Source organism: Chrysemys picta, chromosome 7 (assembly GCF_011386835.1).
Source record: "Chrysemys picta bellii isolate R12L10 chromosome 7, ASM1138683v2, whole genome shotgun sequence".
Taxonomy (NCBI): Eukaryota; Metazoa; Chordata; order Testudines; family Emydidae; genus Chrysemys; species Chrysemys picta.
Genome location: NC_088797.1, coordinates 110,834,870 through 110,856,730, shown reverse-complemented (window position 1 = coordinate 110,856,730; position 21,861 = coordinate 110,834,870). Strand labels below are relative to the sequence as shown.

General features: G+C 41.2%; 1 protein-coding gene across 13 annotated transcripts in view; it reads right to left on the bottom strand.

Annotated features, from left to right (window-relative positions):
- FGFR2 (fibroblast growth factor receptor 2) overlaps positions 1-21,013 on the bottom strand; it is a 94,359-nt gene extending 73,346 nt beyond the window's left edge. For 7 of the 13 annotated variants that reach the window (XM_065552346.1, XM_065552347.1, XM_065552344.1 and 4 more), the window contains exons 1-2: positions 20,339-20,668; positions 15,165-15,422 (exon numbers count right to left, since the gene is read on the bottom strand). In XM_065552346.1, coding sequence (XP_065408418.1) covers positions 15,165-15,339 — 175 coding nt within the window. In that variant the 5' untranslated portion in view covers positions 15,340-15,422; positions 20,339-20,668. Of the gene's footprint in view, positions 1-15,164; positions 15,423-18,089; positions 18,222-20,338 lie in introns of those variants that run through there. The other 6 variants (XM_005307685.4, XM_008173308.4, XM_024109913.3 and 3 more) reach the window with 4 other exon arrangements.
- Between the last annotated feature and the right edge of the window lie 848 nt (positions 21,014-21,861).

The window sequence follows — 21,861 nt, the reverse complement described above, 5'->3', positions numbered from 1 at the left end:
AACAAAAGTCAGTGAAGGCCCCTTTCATCCACAGAAATTAAGTTATGTTAAGAAAATGTTTCATTATCAGATTCTCCCAGCAATCTGTTTCATAAAGTGGAAAGGCATGCAGATATGGAGCACATTTTACTTGTGAAAAGTAAACCGCAAAGAAAGTCCCTGCCAAAGCAGCAGTGGTCCTTCCTCTCTTCATTGGGATAGCTTTGCATGTGATTATAAAGAGGCACATCACACATAACTGCTTCTTATTGTATGTTAATTCTGTTACATTCTTATTGTGTGTTAACCAAAAGCTGCCTACAAAATATTCTAATTCTGGACAGGTGAATGTCTCAGAGTCTGAGATTCTGAAGATCTCAAGGCAATTTGGGGAACAGGGGGTGAATCACAAAACTAATTCAAAATTGAGGACATTTACTTCTCCCCTGTACTTAAATGAATGATATTTTCCCCAAGAGAAATTCATTTTAGAAATAGAAAACAAAACATTTTTCTGAGAGGTTCTGAATAGGGATAAGGTGATATAAGAACAAAAACTAAGCTGGCATAAATCCGTTGCTTATACACAGTATACATGACTAATTTATCCCCTCTCTCTGGCACCCCTCTGCTCCTTTTTCAAACTTTCTATATTTGTTTTCCATACTGCCCACTCTCTGCTCCAGCTTAGAGTCATTTTTTTTCCATTTAATTGGTTCTCTCCAGTTCTTATTTCACGCTCTCTCCTGAGTAGAATGTGGACAACTAGTGACATGTGAGTGAAGCTTTCAAACTCAAGATGAGACAGTTCACCCTTCTGTTCCCTTACTGTACCAGGATATTCACAAGAACTTCAGCAGCTGTTTTCTCAAACAAATTTGATATGCAAATTAAGTTTTTCTATATTTATTATGAGCAAAATCATCTTCTCCCAAAATAAAACCCAAAAGAACACCAAAAATTCACTTCACAGTTACCTCAGTATTTCCCCCTCAAGTGGACAGATTCCTGTCCTTGTGAGATATGGAGCACGAGAATTAGAAACCCCACAAAGCCCTAGGCTTCATTGTACGGAGGCATTTGCATAGAGTTGGTCCCTCTGTACCCATGGGTTCCTCCCAGAAGCAGTTATGTAGCCACAATCAACTCTCCTCCACACTTGTACTCCTCCTCCCTTTCTCCAGAGTGGAATAGCAAGCAAAGAAGGGGAGCATCATGGGTACTGAGGAGGGTGTGTCATGTGGAGCAGCTGCTCTCCAGCTCCTAAGAACCTCAACAAATATCCTTCAACATGCAGACACCAACTGTGCAGTATGCCTATGCGTATATGTATAAATAAAATATACAGATTTTGTAGTTGGGAGCCAAGCATCATCTTAAAATAGGCGATGTCAACTCTTACTTCTGGGAACAACAGTCTTTAGCCAAGGTCTTCAAAGAGCTATAATGCAGCTTGACACTTTTTACAACTCATTTTACCTCACCCACCTTAGTCTTGCTGGCATATTAAGAATTCCACTGATCCATTATACAGGTTAAACATAGTGCACCAAATAGTGCTATTACAAAAGTGATCTCCAGATGGAGGACAAGTGGTTTCTACATATATTTCATATCAGTAAAGATTAAACCCAAGAAAACTAGAAAACTCACATCCTAGTGCCAAAGATTTTTTTAAGTTACCTGAAATTGCAAAACAAACAAGATGACAAATTGACTCTGCAGTACAAGAGTTGACAGACTTCTCTGTAGCTTCTGTAGTGGGCTCTACCTTCAGAGTAAATTTAGTTTACAGAATTACTCTATGCCAACAATTTACATATGTCTTTAAAAAGGACTTTTTAAATTTTTAAAATGCCAATATAGGTGGTGTTAACATTATTCAGCCTTCCCTTTCTCTGTTAGAAGGGTATTTTACTGAACAATTCAAGAAAGCAAACGGTCAGGGCTCGCTGGATCCCACTGCAATGTCTCCACATACAGATTACTCCAACTGTGCATGCCGTGAAAGATAAACCATATTCAAACTCCATCCCGAAATGAATTCTTTTTAAATGGCTATCCTAATTAATCTTTCAACACAAGTCAAAAGTCATATTTAACCACAGCTCTAAAAGAAAAATTACTAGTAAGCCAACAAAGAATGGACAGCTGATATACTGAGCTGTACAAATTAGTAATCCTTGACCTAGTGCATTATTCTCTATTAATATCATCTGCAGGAAGGTAAAGCACCAAGAGTTGTCATGAAATAACCACTGTTTGGAAGGAGTGAGCTATTTCAGGTAAGGCTTTGTGTTTATAGCAGCACTTAAGACTGCCACTTTTTATAATGTTTGCCTATAAAACTTTTCCAGTGTGGGTGTTGAATTGGTGCCCAAATGCAAACAGGGAACAGGTGGGACACTGAAGCACTATCCTGTCCAATAGTTTCATAGTGAAAGGTCAACAGGTTTCAACTGTTAACTGTTCCCGCCAACTACAGTACTCTACAAAATTACCCTCCTCTTCAAAAAAAGAACAGGAGTACTTGTGGCACCTTAGAGACTAACAAATTTATTAGAGCATAAGCTTTCGTGGACTACAGCCCACTTCTTCGGGTGCATATAGAATGGAACATATATTGAGGAGATGTATATACACACATACAGAGAGCATAAACAGGTGGGAGTTGTCTTACCAACTCTGAGAGGCCAATTAAGAGGAAAAAAAAAATTTGGCCATTACAAACATTGAATCTATCTCCCCTTGTAAGTATTCTCACACTTCTTACCAAACTGTCTGTACTGGGCTATCTTGATTATCACTTCAAAAGTTTTTTTTTTTTCTTACTTAATTGGCCTCTCAAAGTTGGTAAGACAACTCTCACCTGTTTATGCTCTCTGTATGTATGTATATACATCTCCTCAATATATGTTCCATTCTATATGCATCCGAAGAAGTGGGCTGTAGTCCACGAAAGCTTATGCTCTAATAAATTTGTTAGTCTCTAAGGTGCCACAAGTACTCCTGTTCTTTTTGCGGATACAGACTAACACGGCTGCTACTCTGAAACCTCCTCTCCAAGTACTCTGTGCCCAGTTAATAAATATTTTGACACTCAGATGAGATTTACAGCAAGGAATACAGGGCCAATTTCTGCACTCACACATTGTGTAACCCAATTAATGCTGGCCCTTAGGCCCACACTGGGGCTGGTCCTGTAACCCAACCTCATATGGGTGCACAAGGATCTTTGGCTTCTCTTGTGCCTGCATCCTGGAGTTTGCCTCAGATGCAGCCTTTCTGGTTCCCTCAAGCACAAGGCCAGCTCAGTACTACCAGACATTTGACACCCCAAAATGGGTAAGGAAAAGACAAGGCTATGACTCCCCACCATCAAGGAAATCTTCACAATTGCAGAGGGTGGCACCTCCCTCCGACACAGCTCCATAGCATGTAGGACCAGTTTGGCCCATAAGGCCAAGTTTATAAGTTGACAATTTACTCAATCGGGTGTGGAAGACAGATGCAGCCAAACACTCTTTGTATCTTATAGTACTCGGGTCCTTATATCGCCCCTATCACTGTGGTATCTGAGCGCCTCCAGTGGTGCATTAAGCAATGTAACTATCATCTGTCCTTCCACTCTCAAAAAAATATTTTTTTTTTTAAAGGATTTCAAACTGCAGTTCAATTCTTAATTCTTGAAAAAAAGACTCCTTTTCTTTTACATTCATGTCACTCATCTGCTGACAGTTGCATCATTTTAATGTCAAACATGAAAAGAAGGGCCTGTGCACGATCACATCCATGACAACATAGGTGGAAAGAAAGCAAAGGGGAGCCCCTTGCAAAACTGGGCACCTCTGGGATAAATGTTTGACAAACAGACTTGGGTGTCTTTCCCCCCAACCCCGCCCTCCCCATGTCTCTCAGCATGGTTTATGCCAAGCGACCATCCTGAACAAATGGTGTAAATGCTGTTTGCTTAAGAGCCAAGTGGCCAGAAGAGAGGACTGTGGAAATTCCCACAGCTCATTTTCATATGACTATGAATTCAATTATATTCCAAACAGCATTTCCATTTAGGGCATGACCAATCTAAACAAGAGATTTATATATGTATTTTATTATGTTTTCTAAATTTGTTAAAATATTAACAAAAAGCTAAGAATGTGGATATCATACTTAGAGTCAAACAAGCTAACCATCAGCTAACAACAGATCCCACCCCAATAAATAAATAAATAAATAAATAAAGTCCCAGCAAAGATTCCCAAAAAGCTCTCCACCTTCACAAAAGCCTTATCCTCTCCCCCCATCAAGCCTCTTCCACTTCAAAAGCCTTAGTAACTAACCAAACACTCTCTGCAGCACAAAGACCCAGCCTGTATTGATGAATCAGAGAGGCTGGTTGCAAAGTTGACAGCCCCTCACAGAGAAGACTCTGCTGCCAGCCCACTCTCTTTTAAACTGAGGGGGACTGTGTCAGTATGGGATGGGAAGAGTGGCTATCCTAAGGCTAATCTAACAGAGAAAGGTATAACAAGAGCCAACTTGGCTGGAAGTTGAAGCTAGGCGAGTTCAGACTGGAAATAACGTGCACATTTTTAACAAAGTAACCATTGGAAGAACTTACCAAGGGTCATGATGGATTCGCCAACACTGGCAATTTTAAAATCAAGATTAGATATTTTTCTAAAAGATACACTCTAGGAATTGTCTAGGCTCTATGGAGGTCAGTGTAGATGACCACAGTAATCCCTTCTGGACTTGGAATCTATGTCTCTCCAGCTGTTCTGTTGCCATACTTTATCTCCCAAATACACTGCAGTCATAGAATATCAGGGTTGGAGGTCATCTAGTCCAGCCCCCTGCTCAAAGCAGGACCAATCCCCAGGCAGATTTTTGTCCCAGATCCCTAAATGGCCCCCTCAAGGATTGAACTCACAATCCTGGGTTTAGCAGGCCAATGCTCAAATCACTGAGCTGTTGTTCCCCCCCACCCCAAGTCAGTCAGTCAGTCTGTCTGTCTGACACACACACACACACACACCCCTCTCTCTCTCTAATATTTTCCTCTAAAACAAAATTTAAAAGATGTCAGTACAATCAGAAGCAAAAGTCTTTATAAAATAAATAGCACCAAAGAATGGGAACTGGACTTCATTCTGATAGTTACAGACAGAAGAAAGGTGTGACTAATTCTAGTTCTCTTTCAAAGAAACTTCTGAACAAAATTACGTGTATTACTGTATTTCAAATCGCAGCCTCATTTACAAAATATGTTAAGAAACAGATTCCCATAAATTGAGGGATTTTTTTCTGGCATCCTTTAACCCTTTGATCTTTAGTCTATAAAGAAGTGGGCTTCTCAGCTAGTTTGAGGTGTGCAGGGCTGTACCACCAATGAGATAAGATGAAAAAAGGTGTAGCTCTGAGATGAAAAATATACATTAGAAAGCCATTTCAAAAAGGAAAGTTACTCTGCCCTGGTGAAGGAAACTTGCAAAACAAGTTAAGTTATGATGTCATGTTCTGTATGCCTCGTACTTCAATGAGTGCATACTTTACAGCAACAGTGAGTAATTACAGTATGAGCCTACAGGACCATAATAATGTCTCTTACATGCTACACACACGAGGACAGGGAGGAAAAAAAATGAATCTCTTCCAGTAGAAATATTTCCCATCATCATCATCATGGGAAGGGGAAAATATTACCCGGCGCTGACTTGTTTTCCTAAGCACTGAGGACTTAAAAATAAATAATAATGATGGAGAAACAGCAAAGGGTTCCAACATTTGAAGATCCTACTAGCAAAGAGGAAAGCCTCAGAAAAACACCTAAAATGAATCCCTCTGAGATTACTTTGATTTCAAGTAATACTGGTTGGAAACCGGTTGGTTATCAATATGAGAGAAGTAATGCTGCATACTCCTGCAGAGAGCTACTTTCAGCTCTATTTAGTCATGGCAGTGAATACCAGGATGTAGATCGTGCATGGCAGAATACAGCATTTAAAATAAATAACTGCAATTTCTGTAAAAGATCTGATTACCAAGGATTCTTATTCACCATGTGTGAAAGTCACATTTCCCCTGACGTAGCTAAGGAGGGGACAGAATACAACAGAAATTACACCATTCCACCGCTCGAGACAACATGTAGAGTATTGCAAAGGAACTCCAGAGCGCTCTGCAGGTGATGGCATTACGGTCCAGGGTGGCCCACTGCACAGGATGCCCCAGCAGCCTCTTGGGGAGGCAATGAAGTAATGGAGTGTGGCCAGCAGATCCTCAAACTACACAGAGTCTCTAGTTATAAACCCTACATAAGGACGGGGGAGGGCATAGTGGGACACAAACTATTTCAGGTACTGTACTAGTGGTTGCAAAGTGGCTGCCTCAGTGTCACATGTCTTGCCTCCAGGTTGGAGCATGATGGTTGCATCTCACAGAACCTCTGCGTTGGTCCCCTGAGAGAAAGCTTATTTGTTCAGGCTTTGCACAGGGAGTGAGAATTTCACCCAGCATTCACAGTCCACCTTACTGCAGTAGAAAGAACTTTACCACAGAAGTGACTTTATCCTGAAGTTATGGCTGCAAGAGTCAGGGCCGGCTCTAGCTTTTTTGCTGCCCCAAGCAGCAAAAAAAAAAGCGCCGCCCCCGAGCCCCCCCGCCAAGCGCCGGAGCCTGCCCCCCCCCGCGCCAAGCGCCGCCGGAGCCCACCCCCGCCCCCCGCCGCCGGAACCCCCCTCCAGCGCCGCGCCCGCGCCGCCCCCTCGCCGAGCCCCGTGCAACTGGAGCCCACCCCCCCCAGCGCCGCACCGCCAGAGCGCCCCCCCGCGGAATGCCGCGCCGCGCTCTCCCCGCCGCCCCTTACCAGGTGCCGCCCCAAGCATGTGCTTGGGTGCCTGGTGCCTGGAGCCGGCCCTGCCAAGAGTACACAATACACATGGGAAATGGAGGCATGGACCAAATTCTGACCTTTGTGTAATCTGTCAGCTCCAATGGAGTTTCTCCAGATACGAGCTTTAAGTCAAAGGTTCAAACTGATCCATGGACCACCAGTGGTCCGCGAGTGCCATTCAGGTGGTTCGTGGATAGTTCCCTCTAAGGTGTGTGCCTGGGCGGCTGTACATGAGAGAATTAAGGGCCACCCACCTAATTAGTGGAGCCGTGCAGGCGTGGCTTCACTAATTAGGTGCCTGGACTCTGGAGAAGACGCACATGTAAGATGAGGTGGTGGCCTTGGGGGGAATAGGGGTAGGTGGGAGGAGGCAGTGGGGTGAGAAGAGGGGGTGGGGGGAATTTGGGATGTGCAGGGCTGCGGCGGCCAGAGAAAGAGGTGACTTTCCCCAGCTCCAGGGCTGTGGCTGCCAGGGAGAGACAGTCCTCCTTTCCAGCCCCAGCTCTGTGGCTGCTATGGCAGAGGAGAGACGCTCCTCCTTCACAGCCCCAGCTCGGGGGCTGCCGCTGTGGCAGGGGAGAGACCCCCACTCCTTCCCAGCTCCAGCTCGGGGGCTGCCGCGGTGGGGGAGAGAGGGCACATCCATCGCATTAGAAAGGTAACAGTACTAATATTAAAATATGAGTTGTGTGCTTTTATTTGAGTTGTGTGCTATTTATTTGTAGAACAAAAAACGTTAACGATTAAAAAATTTTAATATAGCACTTTTATCCAAAGCGCTTTACAATAGTTAGCTAATGGTACAAACAACATTTGGAAAGATCATTAAGTGGTCCATTGAGACCCTCAGCAATTTTCAAGTGGTCCGCGGAAAAAAAAGTTTGAGAACCACAAATGGGCAGTTTTTTCAGAGCATTCTCTTTCCTGACATGCGACCTAAGGCTGTCAGCACAGGCCTTTTAATCAAATATAATTTGATTAATCAGATTAATCACTTTGGTTAATCAGCATTAAAGCCTGGTATCATATATCTGTATTCATATTGCTGTAGTACCTAGAGGCTCCAGTCAGGATCTGGGTCCCAATGTGCTAGAACTGTATTAGCACACAGGAAGACAGTTCCTTATCCAGAGAACCTATAGTCCACCATTCTGATCCTGCAATGTACTGCATGTGATCAGACACCTCCACCTGTGCAAAGCCCCACTGGCTTCAATAGGGCTCTGAGCATAGGGCTTTGTCTTTGCAGCTCTCAAAGCGGGGTCAGGACCTAACTTAAAACAAGATGCAACCAGTGAGAGTAACAAACAATAGCACTTGGGGGAAGGGAGGTAACAGGAGGAGGCAGTTACACAGTCTAGATATCTGCACAGCTTGATGGTCCCAGAGTTATTTTAAAAGGCATGGATATTTTTAATACAGTATAAATAAATATCAAGGTGATTCCCTGTCCCAGAACTCTCTCCTTGGCAGTAGGTAATATTAGTGAAAGATGGTCCATTGGATCAATTTTTTTTTTTAATTGCTAACTTAAGATGCTGTATCTACCACCTAGCAGAGGTGTGCTGTAGATTTACAAGACCTGCATGTTAATCCTGAATGTATTACAGAAGTATCTGCATTTCAGTGGTGAGTGAAGACTTGCAGATGTATTTGAAGAAGTCTAAAGAACTAAGGGAGGTAAGCAGGAGCTATGGGCATAGCAGGAGAATTGCTGAGGGTTGATTCTGCCTGCCTGGTTTAAGGGCCCTGAGCTGCAGACAGTGCAGTGGATGGGCCTGGGTTCCCTTAACTCCCCTTTAACAGAAAGTTAGCATCAAAGGGGGCCTCCAAGAGCCTTGAAGGTAAGGACCAGCCAGCATGCCCCCCACTATATATAAGGGGAGGCCCTTGCACAGAGGAATAGAAGTTAATGTCCTTACCCCAAGGATGTGCTACTATATAGATTCAAACCAAAAGGGACGATTAACACCCAGCTGGGCTGAGGAGACACAGTGCAAGGTTCAGCCTGGCCAGAAGGGAGTGGTGATGCACTAAGGCACTAGAGTACAGTTAAGTATTTCTTTATATTTCCATCTGTTTCCAAACGCAACATTTATTTTAAGCAAATATTAACCTTCGTGTATTTGTATATAGAAGGAAGGGGATTCAACTATTTCTACTCAAGTTGGAAAGCTAGGTGTAGAAAATATTCATTACGAATCATGCCACATTTATTATTGCAGTGCTATAATAGCCCGTTGTCTCGTATATATTACAACCTCACATAGTTGCAGTTGCGTCAGGATTTGTATTGTAAACTCTGTTTTAATGAGTTTGTATCTTGCCTGTACACATTTAGTATGGGCTAAAATGTAGTTATAAGTTCTCTACTCAGGAGTAACTATTTTAAAATTAGTAAAATACACATCCATTGAATTGTTTTAGTTTTTTAGTCATATGTTAAAGGGAAAAAAAAGAACTCAACCAGTCTGAAATGTTATTAGCTCAGAAAAAAATAAAAACCAAAAAGTAAACCCCAAGAGTATAACAAAGGGACAGGATTTAAAATGTAGCAAATTAGCCTACAATGTGCAATTGTTTCTGATACTGCAAATATAGCTGATGTGCTGAAGTTTTAACACATACTAGTGTGTGATCTAGGGTTACCATACATCCGGATTTTCCCGGACATGTCCGGCTTTTTGGTCCTCAAATCCCCCTCTGGGGGGAATTGCCAAAAAGCCGAACATGTCCGGGAAAATACTAGTCCCCTGCTTACCTTAGAGCGGCTCCGGCAGGCTGCGAGCTGCATTCCCCCGCGGCGGTGGCTGCTGCTGCTCCCCCCAGACACCTCAGCTTTGTGTAGCTGAAGAGCCGAGCTGCCTGAGCGCTACCTCCAGACCGCTTCCCCTCCCGGGCTCTGGCTGCGCTGGAGAAGCGCCCGGCCGGGGGCGCAGGGTCTGGAGATCTGGGGGCTGCCCGGCAAACCGTGAAGTTGGTAGTGTTCGGGCAGCTGTTTCGCGTGGCTGGGAGGGAGGGAGGAGGGGGAATGCGGGGCGCTCAAGGGAGGGGGCGGAGTTGGGGCGGGGAAGGGGCGGGGCCAAGGCCCCGTGGAGTGTCGTCTTTTTTAAATTTTTAAATATGGTAACTAGTGTGATCAGTACAGCAGTTTAATATGCACATGCCTGTAGATTTAGGCCTTGTCCATGCTAAAGGTTCATAGATTTAAGTCCAAAATGGATGTTCATGATCAGTGTTACTTCTTGTACAACATAGGCCATAGAACTTCACTCAGCAATTCTTGCTTCAAAACTCGCTGTTGAACTAGAGCATAGCTAAATCTTGCTGTAAAGAATACTTCTGATAGAGAATTTACCACATCCCTTGATAAATCTTTTCCAGTGGTTCATTACCACAATTAAAAATTTGCATCTTAATTTCAGTTCGAATTTTTCTGAGCACAGCTTCCAGGCATTGGATTTTCTTGGAGCCATGCTAAAAAGAACCAGGGGTTACCACCGTTTAATCCTTTAATGGGGACAAGGCCTCGATGTCCATGACTTTCACTATAAATGGCTCAAAGTTTTATCAAGTCAAAATTATTTTTGTTCACATATCTATAGTGCCTTGCCTTTTACAAAGCATGCAGACCAAACTGAAGTATTTTGTATTGAACTATCACCTACCGACTACCAATCTGAATTCTCTGGCAGAGGAGAAAATCTTTGTAGCCATGCTCAAGTGTAATTTTAACTATCCTTCTTTGAGCTCAGAGATGCAGATTAAAACTAAAACTAAGTCGGTCTTTTTAAAGGTCCAAGGTTGCAGTGAAATAAGATAACCTTTAGTGAAAATGCTAGGCTGTCCCATAATCCCTAGCACAGGGACCTAAAGGAATCTCCCAGTACTATTACTTAGCTACTTCACAAACAGGGCACATCTCTGTGCATCATGTAGCTGGTCTCCTTTCTCTGTTTTGGGGAGGAGTAGGAAGGAGGATTCTGATGCTTCATGCCATTCCACAATGCCTTTAGATTGGGAGCAGGAACCATGTAACCACAACCAACCAAAAAATACAATATTTTAGGAATGGCAACCTGGCACACATGCACATGGAGTCTAAGGAACATCTTACTAGATCCCAGTGTCTGAATCAAGACTCAGGGTGCCCGGGGTTCCCAGAGCAATAGAACCCATGGTGATTAGAGAATCTGTGTGAGACTTTCATACAGTTTGAGTGTAGGAGCCCAGTGGAAGTGGCCATCAGACCATTTTCTAAACTGCTTTAGTACTGTGTTAACAGAAGTCAGAGCTAATGGCTTATATTTAAAAATTAAACCTGTTCTTTAAATATTGGAGCTCTTTTTTATGACTGAGTGTTTCAAAACACTCAAAACAACATGGCCACTTCCCCACTAGTCTCAGAAATACCAGTTGCCTTTTTTTCCTCTTAATTATAGTTTATTCATGCTGAGTGCTTCTTACCCGGTGAGCTGCCATACCACTGGGGCGGAGTGAAATGGATGCAGTTTTTCTCTAACATGCACGACTCAAGTGAAAACTGAGTTTAAAACGAAGATTTATTTGCCCCTATCAGGCATATAATTTAAAAGGGCAAATTGGAACTTATTTTCTTCCCTCTGAAATTCTCTTATTTCCTTAGATAAGAAGGCATCCCAAAATGCATCATTCTGTGACTTGACTCATACCAAAAGTGTCAATGCTACCAATAGTATTTGTAGTGTCACAAAATTATGCATTCTGGAATACCTCCTGCAATCCTGAGCATAAGAAGAGGATTTCACACAGGGAAAAAAATAAAAGCTATGTTAAAATATGTTCTTCTGCTGGATGCCCCTCACAACCTGCATAACAAGGGACTTTAACTCATTTTTGATTTTTGTTTGCTCTTCTTTTCATTTCCGAGGTCTGTCCCTCCACAGGCGAATCAAGGCTGGGTAGCAATGATGAAAAGAATTCTGACTTAGATTGGATTGTGCTACCTGATTTTTAATTGTGATTGGACTGTATTAATCACGTGACATTAACATTAAGCACAGTTCTTTGCCGGTGGATTATGAAATACTTTACAGATATTAATGAACAGCTTTAGGTATTTAATTGCGCCAGCTAGTATTTACATTCATTTACTATCAGTGAATACCTGTTACTTAGTTAAATATCAAATGACAAATTATTAGTCACTTGTGTGTCTAACATAAGCATAATCACCCTGGGTGAAACCCATCTGAAAAGATTGTATACCCTGCTACACCTTTGAATCTCTTGAGTACACTTTAAGACTAATTTTAAACTATTATGTTTTTCACTGGGCTTGGAATTAGGCTGTGCTTAACTAGGGCTTTATAAACAGAGCAAAATTAAAAACCATTGTTCCTGAATTTGTGAGGAAAAGGTGGAAGTAGTGAGTCTGGGTACACAGAGCGCTGTGTCAAAGTCCTGCATGGAGGGGACTAAATTAGCTAGCCAGCAGACTTCATAACAGACAACTTGGGTGAGGGAAGGTCAAGGGTTAGCTTGCCCTTTATCAAATCTGTGTCTAAACTAATTATTCAGTTCACAAAGTAACTCTATGTGTGCGGTCAACTCCCCCCCACGCCCCACCCTAGCATTTTAAGTGCTGGATACAATCAAAAGACTGCATAGCGTGAGTGTGCAATAACAGAAGAACTCCATTATATGCTGTCGAATATACTTATTTCTAAATATCACAATCATTTGAAAATGGAGATTGTGTTACTCCCCCCGCTCAGAACTACTCTCCCCCATAACGTTTAGTGCTGGGTATAACTCTACAGACACACAAGCAGGCTTAAAATGAGTCCTTAACATTCTGCTGCTGCAAACACTGCTAATGTTCGTTCTTACTAGGACTTGCGGTAGGACGCACTCCAATCAGCAATAAGTGTTGGCAGGCATAGGTGCTGGGATTGCTGGGAGTGCGGCCGCACCTCCTAGCCTGAAGTGGTTTCCATCATATACAGGGTTTACAGTTTGGTTCAATAGCTCTCAGCACCCCCACTACACACATTGTTCCAGCACTCCTGCTAGCAGGATCGGGCCCTTAGTGAGTATACATGACACTGCAAGGTAAAATGGCTTGCTTTTTGATAGATGTACTCTACTGTGTAAATATTATTTATTACGGTACAGCCTGGAGCCCACAGTCAGAATCGAGCCCCACTGAGCCAGTTGCTCTCTAAACAGACCGAGATAAGCTCCCAATCAAAGTGCCAAGATATATTGGAAATAAGCAAAAAGGAGTTTTTATTTCCCAAATCTCCAATATAATCTCACACAGTGCCCTCTATTCTGCAGCATGAAAGCTATTATGCCATTAATTCAAACGCCTATTTTCGCTTTGCTGGTAGTAATTCAGTGTTCTCACATCTGAAATTGTTTTCTGTAAGTGACATTCTTTTCAATAATTTACACTCTGATGAGATCCAGATTTCATCCAGTGGATACTCATTTTGTGGGCATCATATTTTAGAATTGTAAGTTTAAAATAAAAATAATGGTTATTTCTTCCCTATAAAACTGAAAAATGATGACGACGACCGTAAGATGAAAACATTTGTCTTCTTCCTATGCTGCCCTGCAATGAAATCACATTCCTGCTGCATTAACCCTAAAACCATAAGGCCTTGCCATAAACAGCAGACGTGAAATCAGAATCATTCATGATTTTGTCATGCTCCTAAAAAAAATCAAGAAAGCACCTAGTGGGCTATTAAACAAACAGGTCCATTAAGCAGTGATGAGAGTCTACCCCCCCCCCTTTTTTTTTAATTTTCATATTACCATGAGAAAAATTACTTTGATACCAATAATCTCTATTGATGACAGATTTCAATATTACAATACTTTGTTAATATTTTTATGAATGTACATGAGGGGAGAGCACTCGTATCTAAATAATTCAACCTCAGTTTTCTATAAGAATGTACTAGAAATTTATTTTTAAAATTCATTAGCTGGTAAAACCTATTTTTAGACATAATGGGTTGAAACAAATAAGTTCGGCATTAAAATACATTGAAGAAAACCAAAGCTGTATTCCTGTATGTGAACAATATAACAGAGAGAGGCCAAATTATTTAAACAATGCTTGTGGGATACGAAGTGGCCAATACACAATTATTTTGAGAAGACTGTTTTGACAGCCCAGTTATTAGAAATGTATCAGTGCATTGTATTACAAGATAACTTTATTAAGAAAGAACCATCCCTATTGAAGTGCTTAGGGAGCCACTGAGGGTGCTGTACAACATAACAAAAATATACTTAAAATACAATAAACATGTTATAATAAAAACACCTTCTTAAAATTCAACAAAAAAAGCAGTTTGGCTCAAGGATATCCCTAAAGAAACAGTATCTGACACATTTAGACTCAAAATATTAGATTTTATAAGAACTTGTTTGTATAAAACATACTATCAATAGAAATGTTCCCATTACTCTTTGTGTTAATATATTAATTCCAGTGAAAACAAACTAAATATATTAGCACAAACTCTGGAGTGTGTGGTTTGCAAATCCTACAGGTGAATGCTTAAATCCAGACTATATATAAATAACTATATAACACTATAACACAAACAAAATATATTAGCACAAACTCTGGAGTGTCTGGTTTGCAAATCCAGACTATATCTATATCTATCTATATAGATTAGTCTGGATTTAAGCATTCCCCCGTAGGATTTGCAAACCAGACACTCCAGAGTTTGTGCTGGGGCATTAGAAATAATAACGGAAACTGACCATAAACAAAAATAAAACTGAGTAACCCGTTTTCATTCTCCTAGCAGAGTGAACTGCAAAATTACATAATCAGCACAAATGATGAAAAATAAATGGGATTTTTTAAAGACATTTATGCTTCTTTTATATATATATATATATATATAAAAGCTCAGAATGTGTAACAGATGTGTACAAACACAGTGGCTCCATTCAGCTAGGAGATGAATTCTCTTAAAGGAAACCACAGACCCATTCCTGCAATCATATACTCACGTGCTTAACACTACACACGAGCGAAGGTCCCAGTGAAGTCACTGACACAACTCACCTGCATAAAGTTAAGTATATGCATCTTTGCCGGATTGGAGCCCATATTTGGAAGGAAGAGAATTAGAATATATGAAACTATTTCTGGACTAACCTGACACTTTCTCTATGTTTATCTGGGCAAATAAACTAATTTAGTTATATTTCAGGCACCATTTCAAATTACCGGTAACTTATTTTGAAGCTGAAGTATTCTAGAGTGCCTTACCTTCAGGTTCCAAAGTGGTGTCTTGAACAACTGAATTGTATGATGGCCGAGCCACAGAAAGTCCGGCCATGGCGACCACCACCAGGCATATAAGGCAACCCGAATTGCAGCTGACCATCTTTTTAGTGCCAGTTCCTGGTCCTTTTCCATATATCCATGTGGACTTTAATCCCATCTGAACACTTCTACACAAGCATGGACTGAAAGCAGTGCCTTCAGCCTTGATAAAAAGCTTCTCACTTGGAACTGTTGCTGCTGCTGTAGGGAAGAGAGAGATTTAGTAGTGTCAGTGAAATCATCTTGAATGCCAGTTGAAAATCTTCACAAAAACCCAATGGGGGGGGGGGGAGATGGAGAAATAGTTTTACAGCTTTGAAAGCATGAGAAAAGTGAGGGATTTTTCATTTTCTGTTAACAGTTTCCATCATCACCTCAGGCATAACCAAGCCCTTCTTGATTTCACAAAATTGTTTCTCAGCACATATTTAAAGAACTATTTTAATCACAGAAAAATATACTGCTTGCTAAGAAATACAAAGGCACACATGTGCAGACGCATAACCCTTAATGCTACAAAATTACCACAATTATACAAATTCTATTCTTGCTATTGTTTGAACATATGTTTGAGTTTGCATGGCCTTTTGGTCCCTCACCTATATAGCTGTAGGGTCAGCTAAGTTTTAAAACAAACCAAAAATGGCAAAAAGTTTTAAAATACTATATTTCTACTTAGTTCTTCCTTGAGATTTTATTTTATATTTGGGATTCTAATTCTCCTGTATATTTACATTCTTCTGCATTAACTTCCCTGTCAGTGCAAATGTCTGCATAACTGGGACAATTAAAATGGTCCAGTTTTTGCAGCTGCACTTGCTAACTTCACTGTGTTTTGGAAAATGAAAATCTGAATAATGTTTGCCACAAAAATACATTCCTGCTAGAGATCACACAAGATCTACCATTTCTATTTGTTTACACACAAAGTATACATATAAACACACATATATACACAGACTATACATACATACACAGGTATTTAGAGAGACATCCTTGAGACAGAATATAGACGTGTATTAGTAGACGTTATACAGGCAAGAAAAAAAGTTTATTTCAATCTTTTTAAAACAAGCCACTTAAAAGGCTGAAGAGCATCCTTTATGGAACACCAATGTACTGGAAAAAATGGAGTGCCAAGGAAACTTGCAGCTCCCACAATGGACCTGGTAATCACCACAATGATGTGTCAGGCATGGATCAAAATGCCGGCACCAACACAGAGTGGCTTAACAACTGGACCTGACACAAACTTCTCTCTTCTCCCTCCATCCCCCGCCCCCAAATGCACACAGACTACTCCTCAGGGAATGAATAAATCAAGCAACTGCATCATTGATTCTGATCTGTGTGACCTGGCTAATGACTAATCTTAGTTGTATTAAGTCCTAACTGAAATTTCAGAGGTGGTAGTTGTGAAAAAAAAAAAAAGAAAAAAGATCTAAAATTCCTTTTTCACTGTCCCTCTCTCTCTTTTCCCCATTCCCATCCTCCAATTTTTTTTTAATTGGAACTTTCTCCAAAACATCTATCCATAACAAATTCAGCACCCTGGTTCCTCAGCATTTAAACAGTTTGACACATGGATTCATCCTTTAATAAGTATTACTAGGTTCATTCAGAGTCTGCCAGTCTTCAGATATCCTGTTTAAGCTATATAATGCATAAAACCAACCTGTCCTGCCTTAAAACGGGAAAATGTTGATGTCATATTTTCTGCCCCTTCAGATACTACACAGGGTAACTCAGGTTTCAGATGCAGAAATGTATTAAACGTTTTAAAAATGTAATTACAAGATACTTTTTGCTAATTAATACATGATGTTTCAAGCCACAGCTTTTTTTCTCCTTGTCTCATGCACATCCATACTCCGTGAAATGAAATTTAAACATTGCATGAGTTTTCATAATGTATATTGTAACAGCTATCATTAAACCTTCAATGAAACACACACTAGGATCACTCCAAGGAATGATTTTAAAGAGGATCTGGAAAAAAAAAGTTTAAATAAGTACTAACTAAGCAGGAGTGAATTTGCTACAAATTTAAGTAGCTTTTGTCTCTGACTGTCTAGCAATTTGAGCACGGGAACCAGAATACTGTACCTGGTCTCTCTTCCTAACTCTGCCATTTGACTCACTTCTTTGTGAGTTTGCCCATGTGTAAAATGGGTACAATACTTAATGACTTAACAGGATGGTTGTGAGGCTAATTTACTAAATTTCTATAAAGCCTTCTTTGAACTTGATTAAAGGGTATATATAAATGTAAACTATAATCACAGGCAAGAAAACTGTCATTGCAAGAAAGAAAACATTTCATATTAAAATGTTAAATGTATTTAAAACAGGTCTGGAATATAATTTAACTCTGATCACATTTTAATCATTAAAGATTTTTAGGCTACATTAAACCCCTGAAAAGGTTTTAAAGTATATAAATTATTCCTGCTCTCATCATAAACATTCTTCAGTCCAGTAACACTAGGCTTCTGTCAAGACTCCTTCACACCTGAGTATTAGCACGGTTTCTGCATCTGAACATTTGCCAGGAGAGAATAGGCTCTCTTAATCCATGGTGCAAAGGCAGGTTTAAAATGCAGCAGATCTCTCTTACAATTTAACAGCAAAGCTGAAATCAGAGATTTGCATCCAGGCATTAAGCAATTTGCATTGCAACATGTCAGGTACCGAAAAATGTTAAAGCAGTTCAAAAATCCCCCATCTCAAAGCAGTCCTCCTTGTCCCCCCTCCCCCACCAAAAAAATTGAAATGAAACCAAATTCTTTTCATATTTTAATTGCCACTGTTGCTGGTGGACAATTCTTTGGAATTTGGAAAGACCTCCTACTCTGGATAATTATGTACCTCTATCTCAATGTTTGGAACACAGCCCCAGCATGCTTTTGGCCTCCACAATTCTGGCTTCCTGACTACAATACCATAATCCCTCCTGGAGTCTCAGACTCAGTGAAAGCCACACGTAGTGTTTATTTTTCCCCTTGAAAGGGAACTCTGTCTCTCTTCTCAGCCTACACTTTGGGGAGGAGTTGTCAGCCTCCAATGATTGATCGCTCTCCTTGCCACCCGCTCATCAAGTCAATTTTCACCTCGTCACATACCTGCCCAAATTTCTTTGCCAAACTGACAAGCATGGGAAAACAACCTGGGTTGGGAGCACAACCAAATTCCTCCAAGCTGTAGTTCAACTTTAAACACACACACCGTACTTGTTCAGCAGTGGCTTTAATTAAATTCAATCGCCGGAGCTCTTTTTAATCTCGTCCCATTGTTGTGTATATGATGTTTATCACTCCCCAGCGAGGTTGCAATTTGTAGAGAACATGTTATCCAAATCAATACACTGCACACTGTGTAACACTTAGGCATCAGGGGATGCCAAAATCTGAATCAAGTATGGATCTCTCCTTCTAGAAATCATATGACTATCAGCTGGGAATGCGCTGTATACCAGTTAAAAAGTGACAGTATAATTGAGCTAATGTCATATACATGATATAGAAATAAGACCCATCTCAATTCAATCTCTAAGTAGATCTGAGTATCACAGCTATTAAACATGAATTCTAGAGGACTAATGGGCACTGGCTAGCAGTTTCGGTGGTACTTCATTGTTTGAACTTTTCATTTACTTTCCTGGACTATCCTGTTTTTCTCGAGTCTTTTGCCACCAAGAGATCAGGGGGGAAAATCTGCATTTTAATTGACATTCCAGAGAGGGAGAGAGGTACAGAGGCTACTGATTGCTGTCTATTCAGCTCAAACAGGCTTTTCAGATGAAAATGAGTAAAGGCTAGTGGAAGATTTACAGGGATTTGGTACAAAGGAGACAATGAGGTTTTAAATGTTGATAGCGTTTCACACCAAACTCATAATAGGTCACTGTTTGAAAGGGCAGTTTTATATTTAAATATATATTTCATTAAGAAGGGGAAATTATGTATCGCTTTTTAAAAAAACGAAAAGGTATCTAAACCAAGCATGGCTAGATGAGGAACCTCTTGTACTTTTGATTGTAATAACTTTTGCTCCACGTTTTCGCTAAGCTCCATGCAAAATTCTTCTCTCCATTGACACAGATTGTTGCAACTATTGCTAAAAGATTCCATGTGTTGATTTTATACTGTGGCCTTCTACAGCCAGATAGGTTTAAAAAACTGCCACACAAGCCTTAACTTGTTAGGTGTTTGGAGGACTTCGCCCCACTTTTACTGCAAGTGAGTACTCTATTTTTATTGTTGCCCCCAAAGATTAGCTCCCTTTTAATTAACAGCATGATAATGGTTTACTGATAGGCCTGCCAATTTAGATCCTATTGTAACCGCTGAATATTAATAAGTGGATTTCTATGAATTGGGTTAGAAAGATGCTAGGAATAAACCCTGTATAGAAAAAATAAGGAAGTGTTAACGTTTGTCAGGCTTCACTGTAATTAACAGCAAAGATGACCAAGTCCACATGCAAAAAAAGACAAAAAATGCAGTCTTGTAGTGGATGAGGTAATCTCTTTTATTTTACTTGTAGTAGCAGAAATGATACATGAGGGAAGTGCATTTTCACTGACGCTCTACCGGGCGCTCATAGCCAAAGGCCACTGTACAAAAATGATCAAGCATTCAAAATCAAGCCTCTTCTTGGGGGGGGGGCTATCCCCCATTGGATTTTTTTTCCCTAGGTGCTTGGCCTCAGTTCCCTCAACCCAAAACAAAAGACATCCTTGTGAAATAAACACGCAGGGCTGAGATCAGGCTGGCTAAGCTGACGGGGGAGGGGGGTCTGCAGATACCCACTGAACTCCACGTTCCTGCGAGTATAGGGCAGAGCCCGATTCGCCGCTGCCCGACTTGTCACCAGCGCAAAGCTATTGTCAGGGGGGAACGGCGCAGCGTTTTGCACAGGACTGCACAGGGTGCAAGGCAGGAGTGGATGGGGGCCCACAGACCGTTTGTAAGTAAAAATAAACGGGGAGGGGCACGCTAGAGATGGGAAAGGGATCCGGAGCCACGGAGTCCTTCCTTGCTACGTTTCGGATCCTTGCGACCCCAATCCCTCTCCGTTAAGACTCTATTTCCTCCACCCACCACTGGTGCAATTACCTTGAATGAAAAGGCTCCGAGTAAGCGATCTGCTTTCCCCCTGCAGCAGGCGTGTGCGCAGGATGAATCAAAGTGACGAAGACAGGCTCCCTTGGGGGGGAAACTTCTCCAAAGAAAAACAATCGTGCCTTGGTTATTCCACATTCAGGCGCTCGGACCCTCGGTGGCAAACCCAGGCTGTGGGACAGGCGCGCCTGAGCCGCGCAATTCGCACGCAAATTGCCAGGAGAATAGAGATTTAAAAAAAAAGATTAAAACGAAATAAACCTCGATTTTAATCATCAGCAAAACTTTTCTTCCCTCCACTTCTCCAGTTAGGGGCTCAGAGAGGAGATCCAGCCTTGGGGAAAGGGAGGAGTAACTTCCATCCAACAAAACGGCATAGCTGGGATTTTTAAAAAAGTCCTAGATCCAGGTCCACTCCATTCAGAATTCCGGTTGTAATCTCTAAAGCTTTGTCAAGTCTACAAACCTTTTTTTCCTCCCCCTACACACTCCTCTCTCTCCCCTTCCTCCCTCCCTCCCCTGGTCACTCCCCCCTCGTTGAAACTCGAGCTATTTCCTGGACAGTTCTACTTTCCTCTGCCAATCACAGGCGTCCCAGGCAATGTTTAACACTGCAGACGCTTCCCCCTTCGATGCACAGGGACTCGGAGCGGGGATTTCTCTGCTCCCTCTCTCTTTTAGAGCATTCTCTCTGAAAACGCCTCCAAGTGGTACAAATAAATGAGCAGGGAGAAAATCCCCCTTTAAAATCTGCACTGAAAGAAACTTACAGGCTCCAGTGCTGCTGCTCACCGTCTGCGAGGCGAGTCCTCCCCATATCTCATGCTGGAAACCGATCACGTTTAAAATATCAGGATTTTTTTTTTTAACTACCTAACCTCTTCTACTTGTTTCATAAAGGGACTGATCCTGACCCACTGAAGTCCACAGAAAGTTGGCAATTAGATCAAGCTCTAAATAGTAGTGAATTGTACTGGCACTAGCCATCATAACGTATAATATTACTGGGAGAATTTATCCACTTAGGAAGAAGAGAGTGAAAAAGACACAGGTGAAAGCTTATGGGTAAAAGCTGATTTTTTTTAAAAAAATTATCCAGCTAGGTCCCGATTCAGCAACGCACTGAATCACGTGCTCAGCTTCTCTCCTTGAAGGCGATGGGCAGTGACACCTGTTTCAAGCTAAGCATGTATTGAAGGGTTTTGCTGAATTCGGATCCTAATTTTTCGTGGGAAAACAATCATGCACAAAATCAGCCATATTAAATGTCAAGGATTCGAGCTTTGAGGTGCATTCTAAATAAGCAGTAAAATAGATAGCTTGCATAGGACAGTCAACTCTTGCAATTTCAGCACTTTTTAGCATCTCCCATTAAAACAACACTGAAAAAAATATCATTACTTATGTTTTCAAGAACACTTCCGATGGTTAAAACTGAAAATTGTAAAAAAATCTATTTTTCCACCATTGGTGCTGTTTGTTTATGAACTCAGTCTGGACAAGGAAAACAGACTCGT